This window comes from Molothrus aeneus, chromosome 5 (assembly GCF_037042795.1).
Source record: "Molothrus aeneus isolate 106 chromosome 5, BPBGC_Maene_1.0, whole genome shotgun sequence".
NCBI lineage: Eukaryota > Metazoa > Chordata > Aves > Passeriformes > Icteridae > Molothrus > Molothrus aeneus.
This window is the reverse complement of record NC_089650.1, coordinates 36,805,157-36,824,581: the sequence shown is the minus strand read 5'-3', so window position 1 is coordinate 36,824,581 and position 19,425 is coordinate 36,805,157. Positions and strand designations below refer to the sequence as shown.

The 19,425-nt window shown below is 41.4% G+C and overlaps 1 protein-coding gene across 3 annotated transcripts in view; it reads left to right on the top strand.

The window, feature by feature from the left end:
* The window catches only part of TBC1D30 (TBC1 domain family member 30), a 30,077-nt gene extending 18,760 nt beyond the window's left edge, over positions 1-11,317 (top strand). Inside the window, exons 9-13 of one of the 3 annotated variants that reach the window (XM_066550145.1) lie at positions 4,921-5,033; positions 5,208-5,344; positions 6,923-7,129; positions 7,339-7,395; positions 8,702-11,317. In XM_066550145.1, the coding sequence (XP_066406242.1) occupies positions 4,921-5,033; positions 5,208-5,344; positions 6,923-7,129; positions 7,339-7,395; positions 8,702-9,483 (1,296 nt within the window). In that variant the 3' untranslated portion in view covers positions 9,484-11,317. Of the gene's footprint in view, positions 1-4,920; positions 5,034-5,204; positions 5,345-6,922; positions 7,130-7,338; positions 7,396-8,701 lie in introns of all 3 variants that reach the window. The other 2 variants (XM_066550144.1, XM_066550146.1) reach the window with 2 other exon arrangements.
* Positions 11,318-19,425: the final 8,108 nt, after the last annotated feature.

Sequence of the window (19,425 nt, the reverse complement as noted above, 5' to 3'; positions counted from 1 at the left end):
GTCTTTTGGGATATGATGCTCAATTCCATTTACACAAGATTAGTCACCATTTCTAGGATGTTTCATAGTCACCATTTTTAGGGTGTTCTTTGCCTTATTTTTATGTTTTGGTCAGTTTTTTATTACACTGTGTCCTTTCCATTCTGCAGACACTGGGAAATAAGGGTTAATGAAGTGAGAAGTGTAGAAAAAGTCCTTAATGATTTAAAAAAAACCAAAACATGAACAGTCAGTAATGTACTGTAAACAAAGACATTTGTAGATAATTGAATTATCAAAGTATATGCCATTGTATGAGAACAAAGACCCACATTGTTCTGGGAAAGGAAAGGGCCTTTAGTATAGCAGATAACTTTATTTATTTATTTACAGTTACACTTACTCTTGTGGTATTTTTAAGGTGTTGTCTACTTACATGCTTTATAAGGACTTAGTGCTGCAGTTCTGGAACTTTCCTTTTGATGGGTTAGAGCATACTGATCAAATGGGAGCAAGTACAGAGAAGATAATTCACCTGAAACTTCGTACCTGACTTAAGGGAAGGAAAAAAGTCAGTCTGTGAAGCTACAAAAGTTTAATAACAGCTGTTAGCAAGTGACTTCTGTTACCTATTGTTGGAAGGCTGTTAAAATACACTATTTTCAGTTTTATTATTTTGGTCATTGTTATTTTGTCTGATGACAAAGCTCTAGGAATGGGAGAAGTGAATGTTATGGCTTTGTTTTGCTTCAAAAATGGAAATGCAGCTGGTCAGAGGTACTCACAAGCTTTTAAAAAGTGTTAAAGTTCTTCACAAGACAGTTCAGATAGTGAGGATGTGTAAGGAGGGCAGCACAAGCTGACATCTTCTCATTGTGTTTCAGTTCCTGGTCTCCAGTGTGGTACAAAATCAATATGTGGCATTTGTGAATAAGAATAATTTTGGGGAAGTTGAGGTGGTCTTTTGTGACTCTGTGGATTTCTTTCTTTGTTGCTGTGTGTAATAGGAGATAAGGCATGGGTTGGAGGGATATTTTTTTTAACTCTTGCAACTACAAATACTAGCAAATTAGCAATCTTTTTGTGCTTCAACAAAAAATGAGTATTTGTCACAATAGATATGTGTGTTCATAGTGTATGTGTGTATTTTATGGCACTGACAGGAGTGTTAAGATAGGATAGCATTGCCATTGATATGGAGAATGTGGCAGGTTTAAGTTCTATGTATGGAGGAACAGTGTGTCTGGTTTATGTGTGTCCTCTCTGTTGAAGAAACCACAATATAGTTTGCATAGCTTTCTTCAAGTCAAAGGCAGGCACTGGCAGTGTAGCCATCTCTGAGGCCTCCACTCTTTACCCTAAGTGGAAAGAATAAGGAACTACAAGAGTTTACCATCAGGGCATATAAGTGCTACCATGTATGTGGTTGGAGAAAAAAATTAAGAAATATGAACCATTGCATTAATGAAAAGATCCAGGCTTCTCGAACATGCTGGTTTTTAAATTGCTTTAAGCTTTTTCAGAGGAGTCATGCAGAGATGCTTTGTTTTCATTTTCTTTGCTTTTTCCCTAATAAAAATCAAAATTATTAATTTACATCTAATATTTTTTACAAGATGGCTCAAGGACTAGTATCCTACTGTGGGGAAAGGATTATAATATCCCACTCTACATTCCCATCGCATTTCAGAAGAGCTCGCTGGTGGCAATCATCTCACTTCTCTTCAGACCTGCATAACACTTATATTTGCATCTAAACTGCTTGTCCAGGCTCACTTAAGCCAGCCTAACAGGCACTTCTCAACCACTGAAAAACAAATTGTGCTCTAAGAGCCTTGTTTCTTTTAGGAATTAGAGGAGGGAGGTACAACTGATCCTTCAAGGGAAGTGTTGATAGAGCAGATGTCTAAAGTAGAACAAGGGGACTCATGTCCTCATTCTTTCCACCAGCATGTATAGGTGCTGCAGTTTTATTGCTCCCATGCAGACAGTACCTATAGTTAGGGTGAGTCTTAAAGCTTTTGCAGATTTGGCCCTTGTGTGACAAAAGTTCTTAATGTTTTTGCTGAGGAGAGCATGAAGGCATTGGAGGAGCATGCCAGCCTACAGTTTCTTCCTTTTTCAGACTGAACAGTCTGGGTGAATAAAGGGTAAGTGCTGTACACATCAGATTCTAGGCTGGGTATGTATTGGTTCCAATATGGAGACAGAAGGCTGTAGTCAGGTGTCTGCAGATATTCTAAACAGAGTGTGCTAGACTGAGTCTGTGCTTCCATGCCTTGTCAGAAAGTGAGCACTTTTATAACCAGCTAAACTGCTTCAGTTTGTACACCCAGGAACACGCAGCACAGAGGAGATGAGCAGCCAACTGGAGAAGAGGCATCCCTTTGTATTTACTAGAACAGAGGGGAACAGGGATTAATCCTTCTGTGGTACTCTAGCATTTTGGACCATCTGCCGAGGCAGTTGCCCTGATTTGATGGTATTCACTGTTAACTTGCTACTTGAGTAACACTTTGTTTTCTTTTGGGTTTGTTTTTGATTCTGCTTTTTGTTTTGTTTTCTTAGTCAAACTGAAAAGAAAAAATATCCTTAAACCAGTGGGGGGCAGCTATGGAGATAAGTAATAAGATGTCTGCAAAATGGCTTACCCTGTTTGGAAGCCACAGCCCATCACCTCCCATATGGTGTTCTGCTGAGGGTGTAGACAGCTCTGCATTTTTAGAGTAAGGAAAAGGATTGTCAAATGATTTAAAGTGAGAATAGAGGGGGTTTTGTCCTTGTCTCTTTTCTTGTTCCCAGGATCTGTCCCTTATGTAAATAAGATGCTAAGTTTGGCTGCATCATGCTTTTGTGTGTAGGCTATTTCTCTCTGGGACAGCTCCCCAGAATTAACCAAATGGCATCCAAGGCTGTGTAATGACTAGAAAAAGAATGCTTTGACTCTGAATTGTTGCTGGGAGGATATCAGAGATGTTGGCTGACAATATTTTTTAAAATTTCCAGTGGAACTGGCACTGGCATAAAATTTGTTTTGTGGATCTCTTAGCCAGGTGGTAAGCAAGGCCTGCAGTTATAACCTGATTACAATAGTTAAGCTAAAATATGTATGCTAAATGAAAGAACTTGTAGCAGATGTGGAAGAGACACAGATTGGAGACAGGCAAAAGCTAAAAGTATAATCTGAAACAGTAGGTGCAAGGAGCAAATGGAGGAATTGAAGTTGACTGTTTCACTTAAAGGGTAACTAGCATATGGAACAAGTTACCTGAGAAGGACATTGACATAAGGAGTAGAAATAAATTCCAGACAAACCTCTGGAGAGAGTTGAAACACATGGAAAAAAATAAAACCTAACAGGAAAGTATGGTGGAGATCAAACAAGCAGGCAGACATGTTGGGCTGGAGGTAGGTCTTTCTCTAGATCATAAAATCCCTTTGTCTGGTAGACCAATGGGAAATCACTGTTCAGGCCCTAGGGAATATTTATCTTTCACAGTAGCACTGTAGTTTAATCGAGTGGCAAAACTTCAGTTCATGCTATGGATTTTTGAAGGCATCTTCCTTTCCTTAGAGGCTGTGCAGGGCTTGAACTGTAGAAGCATTCTCACACAGAAGTCTGTTGAGGGGCACTATTGCCCTCTCTCTGAATCAGAGGGGACTGTCCTTCCTGCTCCTCAGTGCTTACATCATTGCCATTAACAAAACTTTTCTCCCTCCTTATGGCAGGAAATGTCTACTACTGAATTCATGTTGGCAATTTTCCTCAGTGTACTTAGCATAGACAAGGCATGGTTCAAGAATGGATTGTGTAGAAACTGTTCAGAATTTCCTTTCATCTTAATTGAGGTCATTTGCCTTCAGATGAAAATGTCACTGACTTAAAAGCACAGGGAAAAAAATATATAAGTGAAGATTTACTGTCATAGCTAATGAGAAAATTTTATGTTGCTGTCTTTCAAAAGATATTTAATTTTCAGGATGTGGAAAAGCTTTAATATTTCAGAGAAACTATGGGAAATTACATATATATTTTTTTCTTCTGACATTGAGACTCAGAATGAATTATTTGGCAGTTATTTGAAAGTTCTGAATAGTGAACAAATGCAGAGGGAAAAAGGCAACTAAAGTATGTAGGAACAAATCAGCAGTGATACTGCAATGAATGTGATGTGTCTTTATGCCAGGTGGGCTGGTGACTTGCAGCAAAAATAATGCTAAAAGGAAATATATTTGCAACTATGTATCTTCTTAAATTCTGAGTATTGATGTGAAGAAAATCTATTAGCATTTTAGAAAAACTACTACCTTTACCCCACCAAATCCCACCTTTAGCCTCAAAACTAGCCAGCAATCAAAACTAGAAATTGAGGGAAGAAAACTTGCATATGTTGGATCCTTCCTCTTTAGTGATGATTTTTGGCTGATGTGATTTCCTCACACAAGCTCTTGAGCTTCTCAGTAAAATATTGAACCAGCTAACAGTCCACATCAACTGCTCCTTCCTATCTGTGCTAGTGCTAATACTTTGTTGAATACTTGAGCAAAAACTTAGGTCTCCTGGAAAGACCCCCAAATCCTAAATGATGCTTTCATGTAAGTGAAATCATAATTGAAAGAGGATTTCTGGTGTGCTGGCAAGAAGGGGTTGACAATAATTTTTAAATGAGTATAGGAGTTGTAAAGGATCCTACAGCTCATGTTATCAGTTCCTTTTTTTTTAAACAGAACTGTATCTTTCTAGTGAGTCAGTCTCTATTTTTCTTACAGGAATTACTGACTGAATAATTAAACTAGACCATTTTCTTACAGCATGTGAATGTGCAAGAATGTGCAGCCTTTAATCCTGCAAGACTGTGGAAGTCTGTTCATGGAGAAATCTTTTGTGAGACTGTTAATTAAAGCAAAAAGTTTTTAAAGTTGCTTTTTTTTTACCTCCAGACTGTTTACACCATGGCTCAGTTTCCTTTCCCACAACTGGCAGAATTGAGGGAGAAATATACATACAATATTACTCCTTTCCCTGCAGCAGTAAAATCAACTTCATTTTCAGGGTAAGTTTGAAATGCACTGCTTATGGTGTATAAAGTTATTGTTTACCCTTTGCAGATGAAAAGGCAGGTGGATCCTCCCTTGCATGCTTCTAAAAAAGATAAAAAAATGCTTGGTAATGTTCACATTTAAGAATGTACCTTCCTTAATTCTCTTATGTTCTCTTTTGACAGCAGGTTAGGCAGAACCAGAGACAGTGATGAAGAAAATGACTTAGATGATGAAGACTCAATTGCTAATGCAATTGGTTGTCTTGGACCATTAAGTGGGTTTTTGGCACCAGAACTCCAAAAATACCAAAAACAGATGAAAGGTAAAAATGACTTCTTTAATTTTGGAAAAACAGTTAAATCTATATGACCTGGCAGAAATTATCTGCAGTTCTGTCTGTGAAAGCTGCTATGGAAGATGTGTTTTCTATGCACACAGAGGTTACAGCAGGTACCAAATGACTTGCTCTGTGCTCCATGAAGATGTTGTCAAAGCCAGGTTGGAAGGCTGTAGGTGTACAGTAAATGATGGTGTGAGTTAAGGGTTTGGCTACAGTAATAGTAACAAAACAAGCCCATATTGTTGCCGTTCCACAAAAAAAGAACCATATTTGAAAAAAATTCTACCCTAAATCCATGCATATTTCTGAGACAGCTGTTAAGTAGTCAGCATTTTCTGAAGGGTGTTCCTTTAATAAATTATCTTGACATTTATTAACATATGCATGGCTAATACTGGAACCTATCAGCAGTGAGTGAACTCTGCAGGTGATTTCACTGCCCTTTTGGCCAAACCTCCAGATTGTTGTATGTTTTGGATATATTCAAAATGTCACCATTTTTCAAATCCTTCTGCATGGAAGTTTCTTGATAGAATTGTATGAACACCGGTGCAAATTCTCTATAAGCAGTACAAAATGCTGATCCATACAAGAAAAGTAGTAGCCTTTATGAAATGGTACTGGATCAACAGTGATTTCACAGTATCTTGGGAGAGGCCATTTTTATTTATCCCCAACTCAGCACCACCTTACCCTCAAAAAACCCCAGACTGATGTAACAAGTTGCTGTTCGCGCTTCATCATTCTTGTGTCTTGGTTTTACTGAGACCTGTAAGCTGCAATTTTCCTTGCTGTGGTGTTTTGTTTTTCACTTCCTGGGGGACTCTTTACCTGCTGCTTCAAACTAGTACTTAGTCAGAACATCAAGCTGCTGTTGCAAACTAAGCCAAAGACAAATAAACATTCCTTGAAAAAGAATTATCCTCCTGACCCTGTAGTGCCAGGTTGGTGCATCAGAAACAGCTGTGAAAATAAACAGCTCTGCTGCTAATGCTCTGCAGCTGTTAGTCAGAGACACTCTCAAGTTGTCTGATCCTCAGCTGCTCTGTGCCTATCCTTTTTGTTGCTACTAGCAACTTTCTCCCTGTGGTATAGTTTCTTGATGCTTCTTGCTGGTAGCACTAGGTTGATTGTTTAATTTCATGCCTGCTTGACTGTAATGTATTTTATAACTTGCATTTTTGGCCTCTACAACAACCAAATATCTTTAATAATCTGTTATTGAATTACTTCAGAGGTGGCTCAATGTACTTTTGGATATTTGAAAAGCTATGCTTACAATTTTGGACTGCCATGTTAATTGACTTTTGTACTCTTTAACCTCCCTTCAAACCCCTGATATTCTTAAGCAGTAGTGCTATTTATAATACTTCTTATTGTAAATAGCACAGCTTAGTTAAATATACATATTATAATAAATTTTTAATTGAAGACTACAGTTAAATAAGATGGTAGGAATCAGACACAGACTTCCCTTGGAAATAAGCTACAGAAGTACAGATACATCTCTTGAGTATGCCAATTTACTCCTCACCTCCACTTTATTCCCTCCTTCTACAGATCAGAATGAAGAACAAAGTCTTGGTTCCAGTAACATTGCAGAATTAAGTCCAGGAGCAATAGATTCTTGCAGAAGTGACTATCAGACTGCTTTTAACAGCATGATGATGGAGCGTATGACCACTGATATTAATGCACTGAAAAAGCAATATTCCAGGATAAAGAAGAAGCAGCAGCAGCAGGTTCACCATGTGTATATCAGAGCAGGTAACACATCCAAAATGTGCTTCATTCCCTGATTTATTGCAAACTAACTTCATCAGGCAAATGACATTCTTTTACATTTAACCAAATAGACAAAATAAGAAAGACTGATGATATAACATTGTAGTAAATGATATAACATTAGTAGTAAAGTGGGTGCCACTTCATGCAGGCAGAAAACAAGAAGGTGATATTTTTTCTTCTTTTGTCAGGATCTGAAGATGATGACCCTGGGGTATTCTTAGGTCCCAGGGACCAACCAAACAATGGTATTTAAAAGTGGCTTTGCTATCTGGGTGCATTGTGTTGATCTCGCTGATTAAAACAAGTCTTTGGCATTCTTAGGATTGACATACTGATGCACTGAAAAAATTGAATGCAGAGATGAGGATGCTTCAGATCATGTGGCAGGTGGACTCCTAGCTGGTCTGTATTATCTAAACTCCTCTGAATTCATCTGGGCATGGCAAATTATGCAACTGAAGGAACTGGATTAGATGTTCCTTTGTGGCGGCAGTTTCCTTAGCCATAGTGATTCTGTTGCAAGGACTGAGCTGGACATCAGTCCCTTATTTAACAACCCATGTTATGGAGTCTGTCACCCAAACTGTCAGACTCAGCAGTGCAAGGGTTGGCATGAAATGCATAGCTGAAGGTTTTACTGGGTGTGCAAGCTGAACACAGCCCACCCCACTCATTCCTCCTGCTTAGGTGTCATCCTTCTAAGTTCGCTATTGAAATTCACGATGCAAATGGGTCGCTGTGGAGAATTGTTATTTCTCTTCTAGATTGTCTAAACCTGTGCTAGCAGGAGCATTGGAATACATGGAACTGCAATTTTTTATTTACGTGGTTTAGAAGGATTTTTCTAAAATATTAGTGAAGTGTTTGCTTTGAACAGAGGCCAGCAGAAACAGTGCAAACAGTAAAATGTTGATTTCCAAGGATGCCAACCCCTACCTTCCAAACACAAATCTTTCTAATCTTACTAATCATGATACAGGGCTGGGTTTGTCATTTAATCAAACTGTCATCTAATCACTAATTCTGAGTCTACTCCTCTGGCTTAATAAGATGTGCTTTTATGCATTAATAGTACTTCAGTTTGTTTTCCATTTTTCAGTCACACAAGCCTCATGGAGAGGCTTGTGTGACTGACCTCATATGGAGACTGAATTGCCTCTTGCTGTTGGAAGAGAAGTGAAGGAGAAGGGAAGTATCAGAAGCCAATATTAATGTTCACCTATTATGGTTCAATTCCAAAAATCAAGAAGCTATTTTTTTAAATTATATATTTTCATGGTATTCCTGGCTTGGGGATTCCCCACAGGTGCAAAGCAGTGAGGGAGGGCAGAAAATCCTTATATAGAAGGTGCTGCTTTGTGTTCAACTCTAAGACATAAGTGAAATACAGTGATGATTGTTAAGTTTGGGTTGTTTTTTTAAATATATATTCTGTCCTACAGAGCTTTGCCATATCTCAAAAAAGGTATCAAATTTGGTGGTAGATCCTTAGAACATTAATTTGCTTTGTTCTTTAACAATACTGTGTTTCTTTTAAATGCTTTCTTTCAGACAAGGGGCCAGTTACCAGCCTCCTCCCTTCTCAGGTAAACCATTCCCCAGTGATAAACCACCTCCTTTTAGGAAAGAAGATGAAATTGAATAACAAGTCTCTCAAAAATGCTGTAATTCACATCCCAAGCCATGCTACGGGGAAGATGTCTCCCATTCCCCAAGAAGATCTTAAGACAAAACTGAACTCTCCGTGGCGCACTCACATACGAGTCCATCGGAAGAACATTGCTAGGGCCAAAGGCCAGCTGGGCTATGGAGATACTGTAGGACTGATAGATGAGCAGAGTGACAGCTGCAAAACAAATAGTCCTGGTGCAAAGGAGGAGGCTTCCAAACATTCTGACTTTGGAGAAAGAGAAGAAGGTGGTTTGGATGACAGGACTACTCGGAAAGCTGAGCAGCAGTCATCTGAGGCAGACTCTACGGACAGCGGTACAAACATGTCCACGGTTCAGCTAAAACTGGAAGCACTGGAACTCAACTCAGATACCCAAACTGATGTGGAGCCAGCATCCCATCGGTCCAGCCAGCCATGTTTATCAGAGTCTTCCACTTCATCCAGAGACACTGGAAACCTGGCTAAACCACCCCAGCCTGGGAACCCAAAGCCACAAGTCTTCAATCCTTTTCCCAGTGTCAAGCCTCTTCGAAAGTCAGCCACAGCCAGGAATTTAGGGCTATATGGCCCCACTGAAAGAACACCAACAGTACACTTCCCACAAATGAGCAGAAGTTTCAATAAATCTTCCAGTGGCAGCAGCGGGACAAGGAAACGATGATGTGCTGCTACTCATTATTTCTGATAGCAACAAAAGAATTTGTATTGCCTTTTTTTTAATGTGTGCATGTGTATGCGTGTCCCAAAGCATTTCTAATTGCTAGTTAAGTAACAGGGACAAAAGTGGTTACCAGATATATAAATATGTGTCTTTGAAAATTGTACTTCCATGATGTTATGGGATAGATTAGTGAAGATGCACTCTGGCACCCTATTGTTAATTCTGATGGTCCTGTGTAAAAGAAGCATTAATTTGCAATATGAAGCATACTGTTTCTTAAAGTCTAACTCAGACATTAAATCACCAGCTGCCTTTAACCCCTCAGACCCCATGGCTGCCTCCTGTCTATCTGAGCTCAAAGGACCAATTGTTCATTGCAGCAGACAGGTGTAACAGTTTTTGTCACTGTTAAGCAGCTTCCCCATCCAACCTCGTCATCATACTCTGGGAGTAGCTGGAGAAGCCACCACAAACAGAAGCACAAGCAGCCCTAGCAATCAAAAGTGTCACTTTGTGACATCTGGCTTCAGATATTTTTGAGCAGCATTTTGTGCTTCTCTTCCCACAGCAATTCTCTGCTGATACTTTTTTTAATATAAACCTAAACATTGAGCATGAGAACAGCAGACACAAGTCCATCCACAACACAGGTTTGCTCTTTCTCTGTTACAGGTGTACATACATACATTTCTCTTACTGCTGGAGAGTTGCAGCACTATAAAATTAGGAATTAGGTACAACTATTTGTATAGTTGTATGATTATTATTCTGACGCATCTTGGCTTCAATGGATTTAAAAGCTATTATCTAGATTAGACTTGTAGTTAAATAATATTTGCCAGCTTAGCAGTAGGTAAAATATATGAATGTTCCAAAGTAGTTTAGGGGTTTAAATTCTATAAATAGAGTGATTAGATACTTAGAGTGCCACTTCCCATTAAAAGCCAACACATCAGCCACTATGTCAGTGGGATGTGCCCTTGGGCTTCCATGTCTTGGTTCCTCTTTGGTGTGAAAGAAAGTGATAAACTGAGTATTTATTTCCAAATCAAAAAGCAGAGCTGATAAATACCGTAAGACAAGTATTTATATGTATATAACAGAGCCAGACAGAGAAACTAAACCTACATCGTTCAACTTCAGGACTGCAAATTCAAGTACTCAAACTCCAAGAAATTCCGGTTGTTCTTAAATCATTGCAGCTCTGTCAGATGGTATGTACTGACTGTGATTCATTACCTTGATTCCAAGTTCCCTGTGGCATGAAAGGGCCAATATTTTAAACTGCAGTAATGATGAATCAGCACCATTGTATGTAATATCTTACTTGCTTTAAGAAATTCTTTGTTAAATTTGCAAATTAATATATATCATTGTCTATGAATGTATTCCATAACCTATAGTATGTGACACCAGATTGACTGTATACCATAACTTATAAGCTGTACAATATACTCTGTTCATTGTTGTGGGAACAGTTTTATTTTGCTGTTGTTTCATATAAGTGTATACATATAAAGTAATATACAACTATGAACACTATAATTATAAAACAGATGTAGGTCAGATCTTGCCCCTGCCTTATTTCCAGGCGATAGTAGTATTGTCACTAATGATTACTTACAGCACTAAGTAAATTTAAAATAATGTAGAATTAAGTCTCTGATTATTGACTGTATGTGAATTGTTTTTGCACTGAATTAGAAGAAATGGACTTCTCAAAAATTTTCCTGTGAATCATCCTCCCCAGTTTTTCTTAGCTTCAGTGTATCACATGGCTGTATGCTGAACTCATACAAATAAAAGGACTGTCAGTCTGTAAAACCTGCTAAAATGGTCCAAGTATGTGCATGGATTTTCAACATTTTATAAAGTAAGCAGTGGGAAATCAGTAAATTATGCATGGATATAGCTCTGGGGAAAGAACAACACATTCTAGTGATTCAGAACTAATAGTAATTTACAAGTGCATTCAGGTCTTGGACTGTTAGGATTGAGGTGAAGGAACTACAGCTGCTCAGTGCATTAGTTTGATGATGCTTGCTGTAGGAAATTCTCTTAAAGTACTACTTGATGAGAAAATAGCGTGTCATATTAGCTACCTCAAAGGTACATTTCTGTACCTCAAAGGATATTCACTCTCTACCTGAAATACTGTTGGAACATACAGCAAAAACAACTTCATTGCTTAGTACTGAGACAGAACATTAAGATGAGGTCCAGAGAACCAGGGAACTCCAGAGAAGTTTCCCATTATTTTTCCTTAAATAATCCCTTGAGAAAATGAGGTCTAGTGATGAAGGAAGTTGTGCTTGGAAGAGTGGCATCACAGCACTGAGGGTGCTGGGAAGTACAATGGTGGGAATCTGCTCCATAAACATTTTGTTCTCCTTGAGCCTTCTTGTTCTAATGGTCTCTTCCATGTGACCAAATGACATTTCTCTTTGGGGGTTTTTAAATTCCTGGAGTTCTGTTTTTTGGAGTTTTTTTGGTGGTGTTTTTTGGTTTTGGTTTTTTTTTTCCCTTTGATTTTTTTTTTAAGGATTTTAATGGAATCATGTTGACTTTTACTTCTGAGCACGTGTTTCACCATCATCAAATGAAAGCTCTCAAAGGACAGGCATTTGATTCCATTTTGCAGACTCTTACAGGTCTGCAAGTGGAAACAGGTCCACAGCTATTCAGAGATTATGAGAAATTGTCTATGCTTTGGGGGTAAAAATAGCAGATAGAAGACATAAGTTTTTCAGAATTGTTGTCAGCAAGAATTGGTTTCATCCACGACTGCAGCTATTGTGCAAATTCAATTTTGTGTAACTCACAAAAATCCTACCTCCATTCAAAGCAACCTAAGTGGTTACTAGAAAGGCAGCAAAACATTCTTTCATGCAAAAGTAAAATGCAGCCCTTTACATAGGTATTTCCAACTCAGGTAAAAGCTCATTTTCAAAATTCAAGATTTAAAATCTGTATCAAATTTTCCCAACATCTATTTTAAACTGTGTGAAATATTTCATACAGAAATAAGGTGAGTGGTTTCACTGCACTGTAGTTTTCCTTGCCCTTCCTTGCAAGGAGATATCTTGTGCCCATCCATGGGCAGTAGTAGCACCTGGCTGAGTGGCAGGGAGCCAGTATCATCTGACAGCAGCTCCACTGAAGTATGAAGAGATAGAAAACTCATCCAAATGCATCCCTATCCTAGTCAATGCTTCGTTTGCTCCAGTTTTGCTTGTGTTTTATTGGTGAAAGATTCACTCAAGGCAGGGGGTTGTCCTAGAGGCCTGCCGGTGATTTGAGATGCACAGTCATGCCAGGCAAGCACCCTCAGGCAGTGTGCCATCAGCCAGCAGGGACTGGGGAGGTGACTGATTTCTCAGGCAGCCAGAAGCTGCTCAGACACCTTTGCACACCTTTGTGTTAACAGTGGCCTTGGGAAGGTGGGCTCCTTTGTGGGAGGGGTGAATCCAGTGCACTGCAGGAAAATGCATGTGTGAAGGAAGGGTCTCCTCTCACACCCTTTCCCAATGAAGAGCCCTCAGGGCTTGCACTGGTTGATGGGCTGATACAAGATATTTGACACAGTTTAGGGCATAGAAGTGGTTTGCAGGGTCTAGACCATGCTCAGGCCCAGCCTCCCCCAGCCTGCAGGATGCCATCTCAGCTGTGCTTTGACCTACAAGCAGCACACAGCACTTGCTGGCTCACCACAGGTTTAAAAAGAACCACAAATGCTTCCAAGTCTTTTTCTGATAAAACTGTATCAAACCACACTGGTTTGCCACAAATAAGCAGGCAGGCGTGGTGGTGGCACCTGCGTATAGATGGAGAGCTTGGGAGGAGGGAAGGATCGGCTCGTCCAAGCAAAAGGTATAAGAAGTTCTGAGGGAAAGCAAACTCCTTGGTGCCTGTGTGGCTTTTTAGATTTTTAAATTTTAAACAACAAATCCATGACATGCTGCTTCCTGCCCATCTTTGCTGTGTTCAAAGTGGTCATGGACTGGCCTGATGGCAGCAAGGTGCACACCCTGCAATGGTGCTGTCCATCCACTTTGGTAGCCCAGTGGTTGCTCTGCCCTGGCAGGAGGGAGATGCCAGTGGAGAGCCCTCTGATGAGGTTCACTGTGGCTCACTTCACACTGAGCTATCTAAAAGGGCCTCCTCTCATGGATGTGTATGGGTTTTTGTTCTCACTTGTTGATTTTCTGCTGTTTTATATTGTTGGTGTCATGGGGAAATTTTTTGATATTTTCCTCATTTTTTGAATACTGCATCAGGAAAGACAAATGCCTTCTGCATCTCAGGACTCAATAGTTTTGCAACTATTCCTCTCTGTTTGGCTTGTATTTTGCCTTTGTGAACTCCCAACCCTTGCTGGTATTCATTGTCTGGGTGTTTGATGAGAGTTTTCATGAAGATAAGGACAACCATGCTGATTGACTTAGCCCAGTGTCTTTTCTCTGACAACTAATGGTTGGAAATGGCCAAGAATGGAGTCCTGCAGGAACACAGCACATCTAGAGAATGGCAAGCCTTCCCTTGGGGCAGTCATCCAGTTTTGTCTGCGTTGAGTATACCACACAGAGGTGAGCTGGATGTTGGGCCAGCAGCTCACCCACAGCAGCATGCTGATCTGGGCAGCTGTGTGCACAGCAGGGACCACAAACACAGCTTCATAAGCAGAATTTCCTCCTTCACATGGAAAGAATAATAATAATGGAGACATGGCCAAGAATGAAAAGAATAATAAACACCACAAAATGTGAACCTGAAGCAGCAGCTATCATGGTGGTTCCTGCTGGGTGCTGGACTGCCTCTGTGGGCTCCACTTGAGCTTCCAAACTCATGGTGATTCCTCCCTCCCAGGCTGACTGGCCTCCCCTTGCAGGGGACATGACAAGGGACTTAGCTGGAGGGATCCTCCAAAGGGCCAGAAGGTGGGAATGGACTGGAAAGCCTCACAGGCCCTCAGAGGGTCAGACATGCTGAAAACCCCAGATCCAGTGCATCACACAGCCTGTTCAGTGATGAAGGGCTCATGGGCAGTAGTTCCCAGCCAGGTTTCACCCCCTTTTAGGCACAAGCAGTGGTGTTGCTCTGCTCCTGCTGCTCACTGTCCATGATGGCTCCTCCACCTTGCTTTCCTTTCCTAACAGTTCCAGCTGCTGTAGATGACACACGGGTACTAACCCAGAGTGAAGGGCAGGTGCCAGTCTGTGCAGACACATCACAAGGACAGCTGTGGAAGGAAGGTGTTCAGCCAGCAAGAAGAAAGTAACTTTATTCTTACGAACAGTAGGAAAGGTCTCTAGCAACCACCCAGCATGGGCATAGAAGTCCAATGTTAAGACTTGGGTAGGCCAAAGATTTACAACTCACCAGCAACCAGTCACAGGTGCTCAGGGAGAGGAGAGCTGAGTGGAACCTTACAATGTATGAACCAAAAAGAATGTCAGAAATTGTACAATTTTTTTTCACCCAACTGTGACTTATAATTGCAGCTTCTCTTACTCTTCTAATGACATCTCTTCATGAAACTAGATTTCTTTTTTACTTTCTTTTTTCTTTTTTTCATTTAATAAATGTAGGTCTATTGCTCTGTTTTATCTGCACCAACGTACAGACCTGATTGTCTTCTGCTTGTTCCCACACTACTTACATTAGGCATACATAATGCCCTTTTGAATTCTAAATTACTGTGTATGATAATTTTTATACTGTTTCCCCTGCACTGGTAAACTTTTCACCCAGTTACAACAATACTGTTCAGTCTGGCCTCCAGTGCTCTTGGAGAAGAGGCCTTTCTCCAGAGGGAACAAAAGGACTCTTGTCTGCTTGGCAGAGGGCCAGGTGACTCGGTGCTGCTGGACACGTTCTCTGTGCCCAGCAGCCAGCGCTGAGTCACTGATTTCTGTCCAGACTGGAAAGTGTTTGTTCCACAAAGCGTTTGTTGCTGAAGAGGTAATGCTTCTGCCATTGTGGCAGAGGCAAGTTGTGCCACACTGCTGCTGAGCCTCCAGGCTGCTGTGACAGACAGAGCTGGGGAGGATTTCACTATTGCACTTGGCAAGACACGATAGCATCTTCTGTAAACGTGCTACAGCGTCTGGCCACAGAGCTGCAGTACTGCTGCTGGAGGTCAGGGCAGGTTTGCAGCCACCACCAGCAGCAGGGCAGTGATGTGTGCTCTGGCCCGGTCTGCACTGTGGCTTTCTGCGCTCACACCCATTCGAGGGGATGGATCTTCTAGGTACGGTCACTAGGTGCCACTGGTGCTCCATGCAAACACAACTGCTGCAATTCCTGGGAAAGGAAATACAGCCATCGCTTAGTGTTTTCGATTTTTATTCCTTTTCAATCAGATGTGAAGCAGACTTTCTAGTCTGTTTGCCTTTGATTTCATATTGCAACCCCTCTGCTCTATTTGGCTCCTCTTAGTAAGCTTGCTAACCTTGCCCAGTGATCCCAAAGCACAGAGACATCCTAACAGTGTGTCTTTGGAAACAGTGCCCATAGCAAGACTCTAAAATGCTCTAAAGGCTCTTTCTCAGTCAGAGGTATAATAAACTTCTCTTTGGTGAAAGAGCCATCAAACAGAATTCCAGTTGAAGGCAGATGAAAGAAGCCTGTTGGATTCACTGAGTTGAAACCTATTTTATGAGTGAACCAGCAATGACAACCAGTTCCCGCCAGTCACAAGTCAGCTGAGGTATTTTATTATAAATACTGGAGTTAAGCTGTTCCAAGGGCTGAAAGAAAAACCCCAACTTTTGATCAAACTTCTGTAAAAAATAACTGAAACAAAATATAGCTGTATTGATAAACTCCTCTCAGATACTTACCTGCTTGCTGCTCTGCCCTGGAGAGCTTACTGTTCAACCCATGAGTGTTTTAAACTTCTGGAGCTTGGAAAAAAACCACCACATTCAGGTATCCAAATGTGGATCTTGTGCCTTGAAGAATTGCTTGCCTTAGCTGAGAACTGGAATTAGAAGTTCACATGCCAGTCATCAGCAATAGTACTGACTCCAAGTGGGCCTGAGGGAATCTCAGGAGGTTTAACAAGGCCAAGTGCAAGGTGCTGCACCCAGATCAGGGCAAACCCTGGTATCAGCACAGGCTGGGGATGGACAGATGGAGAGCAGCCCTGCTGAGAAGGACTCGGGGTGCTGGGGGAGGAGAGGAGAGGCTGGACATGACCCAGCCATGGGCCCTCACAGCACCAAAGAGAGCCAAACGTGTCCAGAGCAACATGGCCAGCAGGGCAAGGGAGGAGGTTCTGCCCCTCTGCTCTGCTCTGGTGAGACCCCACCTGGAACACTGCATCCAGCTCTGGGGTCCCCAGGAAAGATGAGGAGCTGTTGGAGCACATCCAGGGTAGGGCCCCAAAGATGGATTGGAGCACCTCCTGTGAAGACAGCCTGAGAGAGTTGGGGTTGTTCAGCCTGGAGAAGGATGTGGGGAGGCCTTACAGAATCCTCCTAGTACCTAAAGGGGCATTATAAGAAAAATGGTGACAAAATTTTTAGCAGAACCTGCTGTGAAAGAACAAGGGGCTGGTTTTAAACTAGAAGAGGATTGTAAAACACTGGCACAGGCTGCCCAGAAAGGTGTGGATGGTTGGAAACATTCAAGATTGGGCTGGATGGGGCCCTGAGCAACCTGGTCTACTTGAAGCTGTCCCTGCTCATTGCAGGGGGTTGGACTAGATGGCCTTTAAAAGTCCCTTCCAAACCAAACCAGTGTATGATTACATGGTGGCTTCTCAGGTAGATGCATGATCTAGACACACTCACTGTCAGCATCCAGCAAAATGATACAAGCCTTGGATTTGTAACTCAGTTTTTCAGCAGCTTGCTCTGCAAATTGTTGTGACCAGACACATGCAGCAGCACACAGGTTTGACACAGCCTCACTAAATGTGCACCAGACAGTTTGCTGCCAGGAAAAAGCATCAGCTAAATGCAGGTCACTTGAAAAACAAGCATCCTACATCCATTTAAGGACTTAGGCTCTTAAAGCAGGAGCAAGATGTTATTAAGATGCTTAGAAAGAAATGCAGCCCTTGCCAAGCCCTCACACAGCAGCAGTGGCCTTTGGTGCTCTGTAAAATTTTGCTGCTTGGCTTCAGCACTTCCAGTGCCCCCAGAATTCTGCCTTTGCTTATGTCACCTCTGTGTCCCTTGGCTAAATTACATGAGAGTGATCCAATGAAGCTGAAAAATGGACTCTGATTAAATCTGAGATTGATCTGGTACATCTGGAGCTCGGCCTTGCCTTTTAATAATGAAATTCAAACAGGGCAGATCTTGTTGTGTGTGGGGAGAGGCAGAAACAGACTGATTTGGAGCATTAAATCAGGATGTGCCTAAAGAGATTGTGGTCATTTCTAGATCAGAGCAATGTCTGGAGAAGTTCAGCAATTAGTTGCTTTTAATTGCCATTTCAGGATACACTTCGAAGAAAGCTATTACTTTTATCTCAGAATTTGTTTTTCTCTTGTACAGACAGTCATGTCCATGACCAGAACCCTTGAGACTGGACAGTTCCAACCAGTGGTTCCCCTCCTGATGAACAAGTGTCTTTACTGTTAACTTTACCCTGTTTTAGAGGACAAGGAGGAGTGGTCTGCAGCTCCTGTTGAGGTGACGACACCACACACACAAAGTTGATTTCCAGATGCAAGAACATGGCTCTGTGCCATCCACACAGGATGCATGGGTTTAATCCTGTGGGCTGTGGTTTGACAAAGGTGAAAGGGGAGGAAGATATTGACCTTTATAAACTTGCAGACAATAGTCTTGTTTAAAAAATAGCTGTAGATGGGTCTGTGCATCCACTGGAAAGGCTTCAAAACATGAAATGTATAAAAGCTCTGTCCTAGAGTTCTGACCTCTCATGTGGATGAGGGAGACCTGGACCCCACCACCTGTGTGTGGTTAGATATTCCATTATACAGTAATTATGTAAAAAGAGGATAGAGCCCTGTGCAGGGAATTGTCTCAACCTGGGGCTTCTTTCTTTAGATTAATTAAAAAAAGGATGAAAGATACCAATGACGTAATTTAAATACAAAATCTATATTAGAGATAACCCATAATAAATTTCCTGTGTCAATTCTCAGCTTGCTTTCAATCTTCTATTTGGCAGTGAGTTGAGAAATGAGACCTCAGCCCCTTTGGCTCAGATACCATCTGTACTTTGAGCTGGAGTGGATCTGTATTTTGAACATACAGATTTTTGCATATCTTTTTTCCTTCAAGGACACACAGTGTGCAGGCATTTGGCTGTTATATTTGTTACAGGTATTACCAGGCTGCATGGTGAACACTGACTGCTGTTTCAATTAAAGTAATGGTGTCTTGGTTTGGAAATACAGGTGTCTGCTAAGGAAGGCAGGAGCCTCCCCTGAAATGGAAAATGTAAACCCCCACCCTCCAAATTGCTATAAATTTTAAATTAAGGGCTCTCAGGCAAAAATATGGGAGCAAGAATAGCAGTTCTTTATTAGGGAAGAAAATAGAAAGATAAGATAAACAATGCAGTAAGCCAAAACAACACTGACAGAACACAACCTGACACCCTGTTGGTCAGGGTGTTGGTAGCAGTCCAATTGGAAATGTGGCTGCAGCCCTCCTGGAGTGTCAGGGGTGGTTCTGTTGGAGCAGGGATCCTGTAGAAAGGGTGTAGTCTTCCTCTGAAGATCCAGTGGAAGAGGCAGCTGTTCCTCTGGGAAATCCAGGGGAGAAGTTGTGCTGGTGTTCCAGAACCTCAAGATTGTATCCAGGTAGGAATGCTTAGCTCCTCCCTCTGGGCAGAGCATCTCACAATGGGATGCTATAGTCCTTATCAGTCATGCAGTGACGTTCAATAGCCTGTTATCAGCAGATGTCTCCCCAGAGGGAGGGGTAGTTGTGGAAGAGATAAGGAAAACTTCCCACT